This window comes from Erythrolamprus reginae, chromosome 1 (assembly GCF_031021105.1).
Source record: "Erythrolamprus reginae isolate rEryReg1 chromosome 1, rEryReg1.hap1, whole genome shotgun sequence".
Classification (NCBI taxonomy): domain Eukaryota; kingdom Metazoa; phylum Chordata; class Lepidosauria; order Squamata; family Dipsadidae; genus Erythrolamprus; species Erythrolamprus reginae.
Window position 1 is genome coordinate 383217998 of NC_091950.1, and position 20044 is coordinate 383238041.

The 20044-nt window shown below is 39.5% G+C and overlaps 1 protein-coding gene across 2 annotated transcripts in view; it reads left to right on the plus strand.

The window, feature by feature from the left end:
• The window catches only part of VRK2 (VRK serine/threonine kinase 2), a 65146-nt gene that overhangs the window by 17785 nt on the left and 27317 nt on the right, over positions 1 to 20044 (plus strand). For both annotated transcript variants that reach the window (XM_070734781.1, XM_070734782.1), the window contains exon 8: positions 4170 to 4302. In XM_070734781.1, the coding sequence (XP_070590882.1) occupies positions 4170 to 4302 (133 nt within the window). The remainder of the gene's footprint in view (positions 1 to 4169; positions 4303 to 20044) is intronic.

The window sequence follows — 20044 nt, forward strand, 5'->3', positions numbered from 1 at the left end:
GAAGAGATTTGCCTTGCCCCCTTCCTAGGGCTGGCCCAAGATCATTTGGTTGACTATAAGCCTAAGGCAGGAATAGAAACATAGAAACTCTGCCCTTATACTATTTCCTGTATTTTATCTTAGGATGTATCTATGTTTATCCCAGACATGTTTAAATTCAGTTACTGTGGATTTACCAACCATGTCTGCTGGAGGTTTGTTCCAAGGATCTACTACTCTTTCAGTAAAATAATATTTTCTCATGTTGCTTTTGATCTTTCCCCCAACTAACTTCAGATTGTGTCCCCTTGTTCTTGTGTTCACTTTCCTATTAAAAACACTTCCCTCCTGAACCTTATTTAACCCTTTAACATATTTAAATGTTTCGATCATGTTCCCCCTTTTCCTTCTGTCCTCCAGACAGTACAGATTGAGTTCATTCAGTCTTTTCTGATACGTTTTATGCTTAAGACCTTCCACCGTTCTTGTAGCCCATCTTTGAACCCGTTCAATTTTGTCAATATCTTTTTGTAGGTGAGACTGAGTTTCTTGAGTTTAAATCATATGCCTTATCTACTGTACCAGAGTGCTCTCAGTGCATTCGTTTGTAAGGTATTATTTAGAGATCCTTGCTTTTGTGAAAGATTATGTCCACTCTGTGCTTTGGTTGCACATGCAACAGTTAACCCAGGTTTTACCATAACCGATTACACTGTCCATATCATTCACAAGAAATATTGTATGCTGTGCAGCTATGACTGAGGTAATCTAATGCAGTGATTTTCAACCTTTTTTGAGCTGCGGCACATTTTTTACATTTTAAAATCCTGGGGCACGCCACCAACCAAAATGACACAAAATGACACCCTAAGACACTCTCCTCTCTTTTTCCACCTGTCTCCTCCCCACCCTTGTGTGTGTATACACACTCTTGAACCATTTCCAAAACAGGTGAGGGCTGGAGGGTTTTTCTCTCTTATTTTTGGGGTGCTTTTTATCATATGCTTTAAATCAAAAGTCACTTCTCTCTCTTTCTTCTCATTCTCTGTCTCAATCATTTTCTCATTTCTCTTTTTTCCTCCCCTTTTTGCTCATTTCTCTCTCCCTTCTTCTCCTTTTCTCTCTCTCTCTTTCTTTCTTTCTCTCTTTCTCTCTCTTGCTTTCTCTCTCTCTCTATCTTGCTTTCTCTCTCTCTTGCTTTCTCTTTGTTTCTCTCTTTTCTTTCTCTGTCTTGCTTTCTCTCTCTCTCTCACTCTCTTTCTCTCTCTCTTGCTTTCTTTCTTTCTCTCTCTTTCTCTCTCTTTCTTTCTCTCTCTCTCACTCTCACTCTCTCTCTCTCTCAGCAAAAAGTTGCGAGACTGGAACCTGAACTTCCTTCTTCGCGGCACACCTGACCATGTTTCGCGGCACACTAGTGTGCCACGGCACACTGGTTGAAAAACACTGATCTAGTGTACTTTTCTTTTAATTGGTTATATTATCTTGTCTTAATTGAATATTGAATGAAAGGAAATTAAATTACATTTTTATCCTGGTCTTCATCTTTGCACTGTTATTTAAAGAATAATCTTTGAAACACCATTTATAGCTTGGCCTGGTTAGAGATGCACATCTGTGATTTACAGGGGTGTAAGTGCAAGTGAAATAAGTGTCATTTTTTTCTTTCTGGCATTCCTTTTGTATCAGTACCTATTTCTAAGATCTTTATACAGTGGTACCTCGGTACTCGAACGCTTCCTTTCTCGTACATTTCGGATAACGAACAAAATTTTCGGCAAAAATTTGCTTCGGTATCTGAACAAAAATTCAGATACCGAACAGCCAGAGAAAATTTTGTTCATTATATGAAATGTAATCCCGGCAGCTTCAGGGGGAACGTCACGTGATGAAGGGAAGCCGACGGAGCCATCTCAGCAATTGCTGCCGCTCCAGCAGCTTCCCTTCATTACGTGACGTTCCCGGCGCTCTTGCTACTGGAAGGGAAATCACCGCGTGTTGCAGCCATTAAATTCCACAGGGAAGGAGGAAGTTTTTCAAGCTGCTTACAGGTAATAAAAGGAAGCAATGAGGAAAGGAGCCCTCAGAAGCTGCCAAGATTGCAGCAGCCCCCACCCTTCCTGCAGCTTGGAGCTCTTAGAGAGCTCCTCAGCCCCCTGAAGCTGCCGGGATGGCAGCTTCTGGGGGCTCCTTTCCTCATTGCTTCCAGCAGCCCCCACCTTTCCTGCAGCTTGGAGTAGCGAATTTATTTATCCCATTGGAAATAAAGAAAATAGATTTAATTGGTTCCCAGCGAGTTAACAGGGGCTGGGAACCAATTAAATCCATTTCCATTATTTCCTATGGGATAAATAAATTCGGTACTCGACCAAATCGGTTCTCAACCACAGTTCTAGAACGGATTATGGTCGAGTACCGAGGTACCACTGTATTATGTTTCTTACTATTTTGCAAAATCAACCTGTGGAATTTACACAAAATACTGCAGTGATCGCTAATTTGGATGGTTTGAAAGGCAGATAATGTAAATTCTTGAGGACAAGTGTGTCAAGAACTGTAGTCTTTAAAAGTCTAGGGTAGGGTGCCCCTTGTAGAATATACAGCTGTTCTACAAAATTAATAATAATGGCAGCAAGCTCTTGCATTGGGTGACCCTAGGATTTACTAAGGAGAAAATGCTAATGTTGTCTCTGAGTCAAGAATAGTATGCTTCTAAATATCAATTGCATGGACAATGGTAGGAGGAAATACATCTCAGTCTTTCACATGCAACTAGTTGCTTCTATGAAAAATGAAATATTATTCTAAGATGGGTCTTTTCCTGGTCTGGCTGAATTATTCTTGCCCTAATTCTTATAGTGGACTGAAATATGAAGTGGAAATAGAGAGTATACTTCCTTCAAATTTTGATATACATGCAGAAATGGAAAGCATTCCCTTGGAGAAGTAGTTGAAGAATATACCAAAATGGGACTTTTCTCTTTCCACGCTTGGCCACCTTTTCATTCTTGCAAGATCTTACTCTGCTCTAGAAACTAAATGTTTTGAAGTAGAGGTCTTGAATTCTGTGATAGTTTATAAGTTTAAATTGTTTTATTTTTGTAGTTCCATGCTTATATGTAAACATTAACATGTTTTTGTATTATGTAGAAAAAGTTAAAACTAATTAAGAAAATTCTATCACAAATATATCAAGTTGATTTTTATTGCTAAATGTAAGTGGCATAAGATAAAAAAAAGACATTAGGAGGTCAGTTGGTATAGCTTAGGTTTCTGTCCTTGGGCTACAGTTTTCTTTTAATTTTGCTTCTCTCTACCCCTCCATTTAATTATGTCCAATAGTTGGAGACTTACCTGGACATGTCCTTGTGGTTTTCTTGGCAAGGTTTTTCAGAAATGGTTTTCATTGTCTTCTTCCTAGGGCTGAGAGAAAGTGACTGGCCCAAGGTCACCTAGCTGGCTTTGTGCCCAAGGCAGGACTAGAACACACTTTGTCCTGGCTTCCTAGCCTGATGCCTTAATTATGACACCAAACTGGCACTCTGTTTTGTTAATCTCTGCCAAATTTAGGTATTGCAGAATCCACCTTTTTTAGAATGATACTGATCACTTTAGGATGAGAATTGTTCACTTTGGGGGATGGTCGTGGCTTAGAAAAGTTCTGAAAACAAGCTGTTCAATTGCAGAGAAAGGCATTTCTTTAGAATGCTTTCTGGAGAGGAAATTGGTATGTTAACCCAATGGATGTTTGTGAAACTTTTTCTTGTGTTCTTGCCTCTAACTGAACCTATTTTGAACTTGTTGCAGGGCTGGTTGTTGAAAGGTGGGATCTGTATGTGAGTGTGTTTTGCGAGAAGGAAAGCTCCCATAAGCAGCATGAAGAAAGATAAAAGATATTGCATTTTATGATGTCTGGATGCCCACCTGGAGAGAAAGGAGCCTAAGAACAAAATGTGATTTTATTCTGTATTGCTTCGAAATAAGGCAGCACGTAGAAGGCACACAACCTAGAAAGGGAAAGTAGCTGTTAATAGCCCCCAGATGTACATATTTTATCCTGAGGTGCAATTTGGCTTAATAAAATGCAGATCTAACAGTGTCCTTAAGCCACCATTTTCTTCTGGCTTAATTAGAAAGGTTATACTTTTTCAGAGGACGAAAGCATCATTCATGTCTCTGCTCATGTCTTCCAGGTTTATCTTGCTGATTATGGACTCGCCTACAGATATTGTCCCAGTGGGAACCACAAAGAATATCAGGAAAACCCTAAAAGGGCCCATAATGGTACAATGGAATTTACCAGCATAGATGCACACAAGGGAGTAGGTTAGTGTCTTTCATCTCTTTTTCTCTTCCTCCCCCTTCTTCCTCCCCACCTTCAAACACTTCAGAAATTACTCACTGAATTTGTGAAATGCGGGAACAATGGTGGCTCTCAGTAAAGTTGAAGTGGCTTTTTTTTGGCATGCAATAACTTTCTGTCCCATTAAGATGAATGTAGTTATTTGTGCTATTCTAAAAGGTGAATCTTTTTTTTTGGGGGGGGGGGGGACACATAGGTCCTGAGAATATTTTGGGAATCTTTCACTATGGAGTTTGTACTGTATGCTGTTTAGGCTAGAAGCCAGTTCTATGCTTCTTCTGGGCTGCTGATTTGTAAAAAGAATGATTAATGGTCTGAATGAGAAGTTCTGAAGCATACAACTACATGTAGTCCTCACTTTATTACCGTAATTGAGCCTAGAATTTATGTTGCTAAGTGAGAAATTATTAAAGTGAGTTTTGCCTCACTTTACGACTTTTCTTGCTATATTTGTTAAGTGAATCACTGCAATTGTTAAATTAGTAACATGGTTGTTAAGTGAATCTGGCTTCCCCACTGAATTTGCTTGTCAGAAGGTCACAAAAGGGGATCGTGTCACTTCAGGATATTGCAACTGTCATAAATATGAACCAAGGACCAAGTATCCATAGGAAAATCATGTGACCCTGGAGATGCTGCAAAGATGATAAGTTTGAAAGTTGGTCCTAAGTCACTTGTTTCAGTAGCGTTGTAAATTTGAATAGTTACTAAATGAACTGTTGTAAGTCGAGGACTGCCTGTAGAAGTCTCCAATATATTTTTTAATTCAATATACTTACTTACCATTTTTTTCTCCAGAAGCTCAAGGCAGTAGAAAATATTCTCTCTAATTTTTATCCCATAGCTACATCTTCTAGATTAGTCTATACAGTATAGGCATAAATAACTAGACCCACATTTGTAGAGCTCAAACTAATGACTTTATTGCTCTATGCCTATTTCACTGTAACTTGCCCAAACTGGCAGTTTCTGCCTGGGAAAGCCTAGCCAAGGCTCAAAGGCATTGTTTTCTTTTGTTTATGTAATAAGTTCAGAATAATTTGCCACTTGAATCTTCTTCCCAACTCAGGTGGTTTCTCTCCAATATTGACCCGAAGTTCTGTAATATCTTCAATTTGGGTCCCCTCACTTCAGCAAAAGAAATTTTATGCAGTGTAGAGCTAATTATTGTGGCCATGGTGACTGGGGACTGTGAGACTTGTAGTCAACTACAGTTGACCCTGATATACATGATAGCCTATATTAAGTTGATCCTTAGGCCACCTGTCTCTTCTTTTCCAAGTACTCAGTAACTAAATTCATATCTTTCTGAAATCTCTTGGTACGTTAAGTCTCTCTGCCTGGCTGTGAGAAGAAAAAAGAAATATGTTTCTTACATATTTAAAAACATTTTAATTAAAAACTGGAAAGTGACATCTTGAAAAGCAACACACGCTCGTATCATTTTTTTCACCCTCAGAGGACTGCTAAACTTCCTTAGAAAGCCAAATGGGCTGTATGAAGATTACTAGACATATAAATAAGGATGGCTGTATCCTATTGATTGATTGGTTATTTATTTACATGACTTTACACCACTTATCGCATACAGTGACTTTAGTCAGCTCGTGACAATTCCCAAAACATGGTTAAAAACAGAAGTACTCTTTCCCGCCAGATCAGACATCCTTGCAGCTCAACCCTCATCCTATCCCAATGCTCTGGGAAGAGCCAGCTCTTTAAAAAACCTGCCCCCAAGAAGGCTAATTAAGGGTAGGGATCCCTCTGATATCAGGTGGAGGGTTGTTCCAATGAGCTGTGGCAGCCATGAAGAAGGTTGCATCAGATGGGAACATTTAGGTCAGAGGACCTGGAGTTGAAAATCCACCCATTTACAAAACAAAAATAGATAAGGAAAGGGTGGGAAGGAGTCCTAGAGGGAAGTGGCTAATAGCATACTGTACTTGGTCATGACAACTTCTTATGAACAAACAATCCCCCCTCTCCCCCAGCCATTTTGTGCAAGAATCCACAATACAGTGGTCCCTCGATTTTCGCGGGTTCAAACTTCGCGAAAAGTCTATACCACGGTTTTTCAAAAATATTAATTAAAAAATACTTTGTGTTTTCCCCCCTATACCAATTCTTTTTCCCGCCCCGATGATGTCATATATGTCATTGCCAAACTTTTGTCCACCTTTAATAAATATATATATTTTTAATAAACTTTAATAAATAACCCTGGTGAGTAATAATCTAAATAGTTGCTAAGGGAATGGGAAATTGCAATTTATGGGTTTAAAGTGTTAAGGGATGGCTTGTGATACTGTTCATAGCCAAAAATAGTGTATTTACTTCCGCATCTCTACTTCGCAAAAATTCGACTTTTGCGGGTGGTCTTGGAACGCATCCCCCGCGAAAACCAAGGGAACACTGTATACTTTCAAAATTTCAAAAGTATTTTATGAGATCAAAAATGTGGGGGATTCCAAGGTTGGTTTGTTTGATTGAATTTGTTTCAGTTCACATAATATGCTACTTTATTGTTCATTCAGTGAACTGTGGTCAAGTACATAATGGATAAATATGAACCTAGTCATTTTCTCATCAGCAGTTGTGGAGGAGGACTGGTTTCCTCATATCCACTATTTTCGATTGCTCTTGTCAATAGATTTAAATTCTAAAGAAACCAACAATACAATCAATTAAAAAGTTTAAACACAGGTCGGCCTCATTTAACGACAGTAATTGCAAACAGAATTTCTGTTTCTGAGCAAAGCAATCGTAAAATGTCATGTCATGTGACTCTGTCATTTAGCAATGGAAGTTTCAGCATTTCCAGTTGATGTCATTAAGCACATCTTGGAATGTTGTTAAATGTGATGTCACTTCACCACTGACTTTGCTTGTAGGTGAACAAAGTTGCCAATGGGGACTAGGTGACCTTGCAGTATCATAATTAAGAATTTTTCACCAAGCACCCAGATTGTGACCACATGGTTGTGGGATGCTGTGACCATTTTTATGTATGAGGAACAGTTGTAGGTACCACTTGTTCAGCATCATCTTAAGTTCAAATGATCACTGAACAGTCAGTGAATGTGTCAGGCTGAAGCCATCGTGTGGAGTTAGAGACTTTGGCCTTCCACAGTAGAATAATATTAGGGGAACTGGGCGGTGTAGATGCATGAGAGGAAAAGTTACTAGCCACAACAAATTCCTTTCTAAATCCAAGGTCTTATTTTTTTCTGCATCAACTGAAGTAAAGAGGAAGTCAGTGAAATTCCTGCGCTCGGACTGGTCCTCGTGATGGACTTGTGGGTGTGGGAATGTGGGATGAATCTTAACCTGGGTGGGGTACTGGAAGGAAGTTAATATTGGGATTGCAATGGTGTGACCAACATGGCTCTGCAAATAAATCGAATCTTGGATGAGAGAATTGGACTGGAAACTGATTTATTTTTCAGATGCTATTTGGGGCGCTGACAGAATGATAATTAAGCAAAGATCATCTCTATATTATTATTATTATTATTATTATTATTATTATTATTATTATTATTATTATTATTATTATTATTTATTAGATTTGTATGCCGCCCCTCTCCGTAGACTCGGGGCGGCTTAATATGTGGATTAACTGAAAATGCACTTCTGAAATATATGTTAAAAGAGCAAACCTTCCGGAAAGTTAGAATTTAGTCATGCTTCTAGAGCAGAAGTCACCAAGCAGTGGTCCACAGTCCGCAGTGCACCCGGGTGGAGGACCTGGTCCGGGATGACCAATGGACCAGTCCCATGACTAGAGCTCTGAAATACGGGGCAGTGCAAATTGCAATTTTGTAGTAGGTGCAATGTACAAGGAGTAGTGCATCCCTTGCTGTCCAAAATAGTGCTGTTGTGGCAAGGGGTGTGTGTGGCGCAGGTGGCCAAAGCAATGGGTGTCAGCAATATGCTGCTCTTTCATCCCCCTGCTATAGCTTGCTGTTAGCTCAACCCACCTCTGGCTGATCTTTGCCCCTCACCCTCCCCTCCCACTCACTCCTTCCCTGGCCTGTGAAGGGAAGGGTGGGGCATGGAGAATCACTTCATATTCCAGAGCGGGAGCAAAGTTTCATCTTTTATTTTATTTTATTTTATTTATTATTTGGATTTATATGCTGCCCCACTCCGCAGACTCGGAGTGGCTTACAACATATAAAAGAACAATAGAAAACATCCTAAATCCAAAATTAAAAATTAAACTATCTAATCTAAAACCCAAATCCCTTAAAAGCCAATCACTCTCATTCAGGCAATCAAACATACATTCCATTCATCAGCTGGCGGCTAATATCTAATGGCCCTAGGCCTGTCGGCAAAGGTGGGTCTTTTGGGTCTTGTGGAAGGCGGGGAGGATGGGGGCAGTATGAATCTCTGGCGGGGGAGCTGGTTCTAGAGGGCCGGGGCTTCCACAGAGAAGGCTCTTCCCCTAGGCCCCACCAGGCGACATTGTCTGGTTGAAGGGACCTAGAGAAGGCCGACTCTGTGGGACCTGACCAGTTGCTGGGATTCATACAGCAGAAAGCGGTCCTGTAAGTAATCTGGTCCAATGCCATATAGGGCTTTATAGGTCATAACCAACACTTTGAATTGTGTTCAGAAACCAATCGACAGCCAATGCAGGTCGCAAAGTGCTGGAGAGAGATGGGCGTACCTAGGAAGGCCCATGATCACATACGCAGTTACATTCTGCACAATTTATAGTTTCTGAACGCTCTTCAAAGGTAGCCCCCCTGTAGAGTGAATTACAGTTGTCAAACCTTGAGGTGACAAGGGCATGGGTGACGGTGAGTAGAGACTCCCTGTCCAGATAGGGCCGCAACTGGCGCACAGGCAAACCTAGGCAAATGCCCCCCTCATCACAGCTGACAGATGGTGATCTAAGGTCAGCTGTGGATCAAGAAGGACAACCAAGTTGCGGGCCCTCTCTGAGAGGGTCAGAAGTTCCCCACCCCCAGATTAATGGACAGATAGATGGAGGCCTTGGGAGGCCACTCCATCTTTTCAGGGTTGAGTATGAGCTTGTTAACACCCATCCAAACCCTAACAGCCTCCAGATGCCAGCACATTACTTTCACTGTTTCACAGAGTGGACACGGGGTGGAGATGTATAGCTGAGTAACATCAGCATACTTATGTTAACTTACCCTGTGGCCCTTGGGTTATCTCACCCAGAAGTTTCATGTAGCAGTGGGGAGAGGACCAACTCTCGAGGAACCCCACAAGGGGAGGACCTAGGAGTCGACCCCTGCCCCCCACTGCTAACACCAACTGCGATCGACCAGAGAAGTAGGAGGTGAACCACCATAAGACAGTGCCTCCCACTCCTAACCGCGCCAGCCAGCACAGAAGGATACTATGGTTATTGGTATAGAACGCTGCACCAGGATAGAGCATTGACCCCTATCCCGAGCCTGCCAGAGATCATCTGTCAGTGTAACCAAAGTAGTTTCTGTGCTGTAGCCAGGCCTGAATCCTGACTGTTGAGGGCCCAGATAATTGGCTTCACCCAAGGACCGTTGGAGCTGGAGCGACACCACCTTTTCAACAACCTTCCCTATAAAGGGAAGATTGAAGACAGGACAATAGTTGTTTACAACAGCTAGAAACAGGAAAGGCTTTTTGAGGAGGGGGCACATAACTGCCTCCTTGCAGGGAGCGGGAAGGATCCCTCCCTCACAGAAGAATTGACAATCTCCTAGACCCAGCCCATGTCACCTCCCTGCTGGTTGTAACCAGCCAGAAGGGACACAGATGGCGGAGCTCATAGCTCCCATGGCCTTGTACACTTCAACAGGATCTCGCAGGCATTTCTTCTGGCCCCTGTTGGTGCTGTGTGATTGGGTGACGTGTGACTTCTTCTCCACCCCAAGATACTGGCTGGCCCATGATATATGAGAGAGAGAGAAGAGATAACCCAGAGAGAGATGAGAGGGTGACAGATACAGAAAGAGATGGGAGAAAGAGATGAGAGATGAGAGAGAAGGGAGAGAAAGAGAGAAGGGAGAGATGAGATAAATACAGAGCGAGGAGAGAGAGAGAGATACAGAGAGATGAGAGAAAGATACAGAGAGATGAGAGAGAGAAGAGATGAAATGAGAGAGGTGTGAGAGAGAAAGATACAGAGAGGTGGTAGAGAGAGAGATAAAAAGAGATGAGAGAGAGTGATAAAGAGAGATGAGAAAGAGATGAGAGAAAGAGAGAGTTACAGAGAAAGAAAGATGAGAAAGAGACATACAGAGAGAAAGAGAGAGATGAGAGATCCCGGTGTTTTGTTTTCTGTGGGAAACGGGCCCAAATGGCTCTTTGAGTGTTTAAGGTTGTAGAAACAAGTGGCTAAGCTAAGTGCCTGAAGGACCCCGTCCCATCAGTGGGAGTCCAGATGCTTCAGCAAACGGCACACTGGATTCATGTTAGTGGTCTGTGGGATTTAAAATTATTTAATTTAGTGGTCCCTGAGGTCTGAAAGATAGGTGACACCTTTTCTAGAAAAACTGACTGGAGGGATAAATTTCCCTAGTGGGTATTTTTGGATACTTAGAGCCTAAAAAGAAGCTGTTCCCTGACGAGAGTTAACTGGTTTGATATAAAGCTTCTCAGTCTGTCCAATATGCACAAACAATAGGAGGATGCATTACTTTCACATGCTGTCTTCTCACTGACTAGTTTCCTACCTCCTCATACCAAATATTCAACCACAAAGTTTGTTAATCTTGTAATCCATCATTTTGCTGCTATTAGACTTAGTGATTGTTTCATTTACTTCTCTTGCACTAAGTCTGTAGGCAAGATTGGTCTTCTTTCATATTAAACTAGTTCTATTACACTCCTTGTTCTAGAAGCTATGTGAAGTGTTAACTTAATTTTTTTTCTGGTAGACTTTCATATATCTTACTTATTTAAACTCACTTTGATGGTATTGGAAACACATTTGCAGGTAAATTACATACATAGTCCTTTTATTGGGTATTGATTGTACTGCCTTGCATTCCAAGGCAGACTTAATTCAACAATTCCCTAATTAGTTAAAGTCATAACCTGTGTCTTGTATTCATTTACCATTAATTAAACCTCAGCTGTTTATTACACTGCAGTCCAAATTCAATAGCCAGCCCAAAGAGCCATACAAAAGGAGTGGAAGGTCAATATTGAAAATATATGGTATGGCTTTGGTGTCCCTCTCCCCCCCCCCATGCCCCAGCTTGCATTGCTTGCAATCAATAATGGTCAATGCAACACGACTTTCTTAGTTGCTATGTCAGCAAGACACAAAGTCAATTCTCACGTTATGCTAGTATGAAAAAATAAAAGTGATTATTGGCAAAGTTTGACTTTTGTTTGGTCTCTTTCAATTCTACCTAAAAATACTTCCTGCTGTGCCTATATGACATTTATCTATTTTTTTCTTCATTGTCCAACTCTGCATGATTTCCTTTAACCATTTTATAGTCCACATTCCAGCTTATGACAGTGTAACTCAGTCTTCTCCAAATTTATTGAACTTTAACAACACATTTCCAGCTAGCAAATCATTTACTGTGCAAAATGAAGACCTTTTTTTTTTCTTTCACGTCCTTCATCTTCTGCAGCTTACTTGAAGGGAGGAGGGAGGGGAGTTGTTTCTGCAAACGTTTGTAGTTGTTAATAGCTCCTGAACTGTTATCTTAAACTAATACTTTCTAACGAGTTTTGCTTGGCACAAACAACTATATATTATTGCTTTTTCTATTAAAAGGACCATTGACCATGTAATGTAGAAGGCCTTGATAATTTGCCAGCACTGTTAAGACCTGTAGTCATTTAAGGCCGGTCATTAGGAAAAATGAAATGGGACTCTTGTGCTTCCCTGATGCTGAAACAATTGCACTGTTTGACCTACCAGAAGCATTTTGGACTAAAAAGCTATAATGGCCAAGCGCTTCCTGACCTGGACAATAGGGATAAGGAGAATGAGAATATGTTAAGTCTACTGATGCTGTATAGATTTTTACTGTTTGTTTTTTAGAGCTGGATAATCCTTATTTGCTAAAAACTCCAATATTTTATTCAGAATTATTGGATGAAAAATAGGGATTTGTAGCCACTGATTGGGTGTCTGTTCCCGTGGCAATAGAGTCCTATAGGCCCATAGGGCAACTCTATTGTTAATTTCTTAGACTTTAAAAAAAAAAAAAATCTTATTAAGACATATAAGGCAGACAAAGAACCCCACATGAAATACAGCAAAAAATACATCAAATACATCAAAACAAATACAAAGAATGATTTCTCACTTTTACAGCTTTTTCCTATATCCAATTTCATGTTACAATACTATTAGGTTACTTTTAACCTTCATTAATATTTATGTCTCTATATAGTTTAATTTCCTATTGCATTTTCCATATCCATATCATTTATTATACATGTGTGTGTTTGTGTATATATGTATATATATTTTTGCTGAATTTGAAAATTAAAGGAGACTAGGATAGATCTATTTCGGCCTTATTATTTTGACCTCATCAGCTAGCCATACCCTCACTGGGACTTGAACCTGCAACCTTTGCCTTGTAAGGCAGATAATTAACCTCTAGGCTACAGTATCCAATCCCTTCAGCTCTGCACCAGGGAAGGGTTACATATTTTTGTGTCGAATCACAACACATACATACATACATACATACATACATACATACATACATACATACATGCCTCTAGACCACAGGATCTGATCCCTTCAGCTTTGTACCAGGGAGGGGCTATATGTTTTTTTCTGTTGGATCACCTTGATATATTGGATCACCATGGTATATATAGTCTCCCTTAATTTTAAAAATTCAGCAAAAACGTGTGTGTGTGTGTGTGTGTGTGTGTGTGTGTGTATCTTCTGTTCTTAGGAAGAGAGAGTACAGACATTTGCGGATTCACCTTGAAAATTTCATGTTTTATAACCAACTTTTAAATTTTTTATTTTGTTTTAACCAGCAATACCATTTCCCCCAAATTTCTTTTTTTAAATGTATTTTCATGTCAATTTGCACATTTCTGAACATTGTAAAATTTTTGCAATCACCATAAATGAAATGGGAATGTTATCAGTTTTCCAATTTTGATTGTATGTTTTCCTGGCCGTGGTGGTTATATGGAGTTTTAAATAATGTTAATCTTTTAGTTCTTAGACAAAGTTAAATGCATGTGCATTATAGCTTCTAGTTCTGTGATCTATCATGTTATTGAATGTGTTAGTTTTGCAAAACAAATAGTACGTGTATTTTCCAAGGCCTTTAACTTTTGAGAGCTAAAAAATGTTTGGGCAAATAGATTTTCAATTTGCAAAACAATAGCATTCTCAAAGTATCAAATCCTGTGTGATATTTAACATTCATGGCAGGGTATTTTGTGAGTTACTTGTTCCCAAATTTTTCTACTGAAAATACTTTAAGTGAGAAACATTCTTTTGTATGTGAAATTGGGTTTCTGCCGAATAAGATAGGATGACAAGATGGTTAAAAGGCCTTGTAGAATCTCAACCGGCATATTTATTTTGTTATAGTTAAGTCCCTACAGAGAAGTTGTTCTATATTTTAAGGAAAAATTGAGTATGTATTCTGACAAGAGAACATTCCCACAGTGAATGGGAATGCATTTCTTTAGTGCAGAAGTCATTTTCTTTCTGTTTCTGTAGTTGTAAGCATTTGAAGCTATGGAGAAAGATGATGTATTTTAAACTGTGTCTGCAGTTTGGAGATAGTTTCTAATTTTAGCTTCTAAGAAGCTAAAACTGTTTCCAACATTTTTTCTCTGTGGCAGTAGATATTAATAATAAATATTGACTACCTCCAAATTCTATCTACATTTAGCATAACTGGGGTGGGGTGGGGAATGGCTCAGCAGTTAAGACACTTATTAGCTGGAAACCTGACAGTCCAGAGTTAAAACCTGAGCTCCCGTTCCTGCCCCTTTCCAGCTTCTGCTCACCTATCAGTTCAAAAGCATGCAAATGTGAGTAGGTAAATAGGTACCAACTTCAGTGGGAAGGCAACAGTGTTCCATGGCCTTTGACATATGGTAATTCTGGCCACATGACCATGGAAATACAATGACTCCCTTGGCAAAGAAACATAGATGAGCATTGCCCTTTAGAGTCAGAACGACTGGACAAGGGAAGCCTTTACCTTTATTTAGCATAACTAAGGTAGTTAGTGTGTGTGTGTGTGTATACACTATAACCATCCACATACTATGAAAACAATCCTAGAATATGAACTTTCTTAATCAGTTAATTTAGAAAAAACTTTCTGGCTTTTCTGGCTACTCCATCCTTTCCTACACTGAATCAAACATAGAAAACATAGGAACCGTTTTGACCTGTCAGCCGCTGGCCCCTCCAGCAGCTGAATTAGATGAGGTGGAGTGGGAGTCAGGGCCACCCTCAGGGCAATCTGAGGGCTCCGAGGGGGAGAGTAAATAGAGCTGTCAAAGACAGAGAGATGGAGCCTGGGCTGTCCATTAGCCCCCAGGTGGAGAGTCAACAGCTCTCGGGTCTGGAGATGGCTGATGAGGAAGAGGAGGAACAGCTGCACCCTGTGCCCCATGCATGGATGTTCAGAAGGCAGAGGCAAGGAGAGCTGTGGGACTCTCCAGGCCAATCCTTGGGAGGGGAGAGCCACCACTGCTAGCTAAGCACCTCCATCCCCCCCAGCTCTGGGGATAAAAGGCAGGATAAAACATCTGAATCCTATCTGGAACTCTATTGGAATTATTTTTTTGGAATCTGCAGCCCTGAGACTCAGGCATGCCTTCGGAGCATGTATATGTGTGTCTCTGCTGCAGGAAAAAGAACGAGAGCACCTTGCAGAGCTTCCATTACAAGTGTGGAGAGAGAGAGGGGGGGGGAAGACTCCTGGTGCTTTGGAATCATTTCAGGGGGAAAGGGAGCAAGCTTCGCTTTCCACAGGCACTTGAGACTTTATTAACCTGCTGTATGCACTAGAGAGAGAGAGAGAGACTCTGCTGGGGTTGCTGACACTCCTAAACAAGGGAACATTTAGTTAAAAACAGCATGCTTGTCATGTTTGGGGAGCCAGGTCAGAACAGGAGCTCCCATTCCTGACCATATAATTCAATAATTCCATGTTTCAGAAGAGGAGCCATGGCCGATCCTATCATAGCCACAAAAAAGTAGCCACTTTGGGAGGTGAACGGAGTCTCAAATACAGTCTACTTAACCTGCAAGCGGTAACTTCCCGGAGCCCCAGTTCTCAGGAGGGTTCTGCATTTCAATTGGCTACCTTGTAGAAATCTTTCTGGAGAGTTTAGGAGTAGCAGGAAAAGAAAGGCTGTTGGAAGGAATGGCAGGAGTTGCTAGATTGTTGCAAACAGAGCACAGGTTTTTTTATACAAACAATCCTATTCCAATCACTGGTTTACCTAAGCAACAGCCCCGTATGAATAATGCTGGGCTGTATGCATTAACAGATCAGCTTATTATATGATACCCGCCTGTGTTCCTAGGACAATGAGAATAAAAGAAATATTTCTGTTCTGCATGCATAACTAAGGTTTGTTTGGCCTTTAAAGCAGAATTATGACTATCTTCTGACAAATACAATAAAAACAGCTGAAAACTCATAAAAATGCTGTTTAAGTAATAAACATTTAGCATTTCTTGCTCCTGTTCCTCCAGATTAAATTTCTTGTCCTTAAGACCATAGCTCTAAGCAACTGTACAATTGCCTTATTTTTATCATGGAACCTGACTGCATTTTATTGAGCATTCATTTTTTGAAATGTTGCACTGTAAAAATAGTGTTGCTTTTTCCTGCTTGTTTCTTGATAATTAAAGAGAATTATACCTGTATCAAGCATGCCTCTTAAAAATTTGTTACATAGTTAGTAGTGTTAAAAAGTAATATTTGGGTCAATGCTGTGTATGGATTTTTGTAGATTTTCTACTCAGTGAGGCATGCAGTCAATACCTAATTTCTCAGGAGATATACTGCACTCAACGTATCGAGCTTCTTTTAAATACTCTAGGCTCTGCGTACCAAGTGCATAAGACTGGTTTTAATTTGCCATCATTGATGGACATCAGAGGAGTATGAACTGTCTGAATTAAATTTGTTCCAGTATGTGTAGATCAGGGCAGGATGGAAGGTGAGACAATTCAGGTGCAGTCTGTCCTATTCTGTTAACATATGAATTACAGAACTGATATTAGCAGCTTTACTCTTTCTCCAAAAGAGCTGCAAATCAGCATCTCATTAGGCTTTATTAATTTGGAAAAGCAGCATCAAAGCAGGCTCGTTCATAGCTTAATATACGAGTATGGCAGTTCCATATATGGAGTTTAATATGAAATTCAGACTTGTATTCAAAACCACATTCGGGTGTGAAACAGCCAAGATGGAGATGCCTTTGGTACAGTCTCATGTAGTTTGAGATAAATTTATTATGAGGATTTTTTTTCTTTGTATTATTTCTCTTATGAAAAATGTACAGCGCAGCTTACAAAATTAAGACAATAAATAAAATGCAGATTATACACAGGTTTTGGAATGCAGAACAAAAGCAAAAAGCAGATTAGAACTGGCACAGCTGTTTTTTTAAAAGCATATTGACTAGATTACTACATTGACTAGACTAGTAAATCAAAGTAGAAGCACACTGAATAAATATCATTGTTAAAATATTTAAATGCTGCTTTTCTGGGGCAGGGACTAAAAAGCAGTATATATAACAAACTCTATAAAAATAACTAATATAATATCAAGATGACAAAAGCTACATAAGGTATTATTAAAATGTATGAAGTTTGAAGAGAAAAATAATGTGGATTTATCCATGCAAATTGAACTCATACTGACTAAATTCAAGCAACATGAAACCATTCATTGCATGGCCACAGCCAAAATTTATTCGTCTGTCTAGTTTTATTTTGTTATCTTGAGATTAAAAGATTTAAATGTATTTTTAGAAGAAGCTGTGAAAGAAATTTGCTTAGGTAAATTAACTAATCAATATATTTCTTGCCTAGTAATATGATTGCCTAGAATATATATTTAATTTAATTTGCCTTTTTTATTTATTACTAAATTTATATCTTGCTTTTCTGCTATTTTAAGGCCAACATTTCTCTTTCTCAGCATTTAGTACCTTAGTGCATTGATCAGGAAATTATGAGATTTAAAGTACACCGATGTTAATGTTGCTGTGATTGAGAAACACTGCTTTAGGAGGCCTTGAACAATTTAAAATACTGAGAATAAGACACTACAAGGTTAATACAATGAAAAACAAAGTCAAAAGATTGGTAAAAGAGATGCATTTTAACTTCTTCCTAAGTGGCGAGAGAATGAAGGCCAAGCATGTACTGTGTGATTTAGGGGTAGAAAAGATGATGCCAGCACCTTAAAATAATGACCAGTAGTACAGATCTTCTGATACAGGCATCATGATTTCTCTTCCACCAATGTGCAACTTGGCTGATTGCACCACTTTGCAATTTCCCAATCTTTTTCAGTGACAGACCCATGGAAAGTACACTGAAGTACTCCAATAATAATATAGCTTTATTGTTTAATCAATTGACTATATCAAGAATATTGAAGTAGTCAAAATTAGTTATACCCGAAGCATGACTTGTAAGACCAATTACTTAGTCTATCCTGATTCAGGATATGTATACTTGAATATAAATGCTACCTATGGAGGGGTGGGGACGGGACACGTTGCTTTATGAGTGTTGTATAAATATCTGAGCTCTTTTTTTATTCATAAAGTAACACAAGTTGTTATTTGGGATACAGTGAACTTAGGAAACCTTCACTTATGGGAGACACTGAGGTAAGAGTGAGAAAACTTTTTGAGAACAGCCAATCACTCGAAGTGTAACATTTGCTCTGCCATTCACCAACAAAGAAGCTGTTTTATCCAGCCTCCTTGATTTTAAAGTAAACAGAGATCTTTGACAACAAGAAACATCATGCATGATAAAAAATGGTTTTTAATTGAAAGTCCACATTTTTCTCTTGACTTAATTGCATATTGAAGCTATGATTTAACTGAATGTATGATTCTGGGAACATAATGCACTTGAACATAATGCAGAGATAGACAGATCATTTATTGAATTTCATGTTGATGGTGCAACACATTTTTAGAGAAGATATCACAAGTCTAAACACAGGCTGTATTGGTATCTCCTCTGGCCTGATACTGTAAAGTTCTTGCAATAGAGAAACTGGCTGTGAGGGAATAGCAGCTGTCCAGCATTGCACTGTAAATTAGGCATGGAAGAGAGTTTTTTGGGTGAGGCTTATTGTGGAGAGTTGCTGAATCTGTTACAAGGACCTAATCTTGTACATGAGCAGCCTGACATGTATACTCTTCCTTGGAATCTCCCCTCCTTTTTTTTTTGCATCTCTCTGTAGGTGTGGATAGAATTTTCCTAGCTGTGATATCTGAGGTTTAGTGTGCTTTCAGTGCCAAAGAAATATTAAATGCCTTTAATGCTCTATTTTCTTTTTGTATTAAGCTTATTTGCTTAGTCTTTTGCTATAGTTTTAAATTATTATTTTTATATATAATTTTGTAAATTATTTTTTTATATATAATTTTGTAATCGAAATGTACTTTAAAAGTTTAAGAGTCCACGGAGAGGGGCAGCATACAAATCAAATCAAATCAATCAATCAAGAAACAAACAAACAAACAAACAAACAAAAATAAATGTAGTCTGGTATTTGGTTTTTATTAAAAGCTCTTTAAAGAACTGATATCTACTGACCCTTTGTCCCATTGAGAAATATATTTCATATAGGGACACTTGCGGATATGGAAACTTCATACTTAATAGCAGGGACTTCTTGTAACACAGTTGTTTCTCTATCTGCTTGGTTACAGATAAAACCAAGGCAGAATTATAAGAGGTAGAATTTATCCTTCCTCTTTCTTGGCCAAATTTTGATTCATGTATAGAATAATGCCTTTAGACTGATGTACTGGTGGGCTGCTGCCGGAATGGCTAATTGTGCGCAGCTCCACGGCTCTAGCGGGTGAGTGCAGGATCGAGTTTCTTGCACCTATGAAGGTAGCGAAATCTCGCATGGGGATGCCCAAGTGCATGTGTTTCGGTAAGGTTTTTTGCTTGCGGGGAAGCAAAAGACCTCACACATCCCCGTGTGAAATTTTTCTACCTGCACGGGTGTGGAAAGCAAAATTGTGCTTGATCCCGAACTGGTGCGCCAGAGCTGCGGAGCTGCATGCAATTAGCTGTTCTGGTAGCAGCCCACCACTGGACTGATGTCATCAGAAGGATTGCTGGGTATTTTAAAACTGTTGCCTAGTTCATTTTCTTCATTCCTATGTAAGGATGCACCTCATTCCATGCCAGGATTGCACTATTTATGCAACTGTTGCCAACAATTGATGGTTGGAGATAGGAACAGCTTTAATTCCAGGAACAGGACATGATTCCTGGCTCTATCCCTGGCACCTAAGTTGAAATGGGATGGAAGCGACATCTGCTGAACGCATCATAGGATTGTTACCAAGGGTGGGTTCCAACTTAGCTTGCTGGGGGTTCACTTCCTCCCATGCCACATGACCGCCTGTATTCATCCACAGTGCAAAAAAACCCATTAAAAATAATAAACATGCCAAAAACAAGATGGCAAACACATGCACAATAGTGGAAATTTA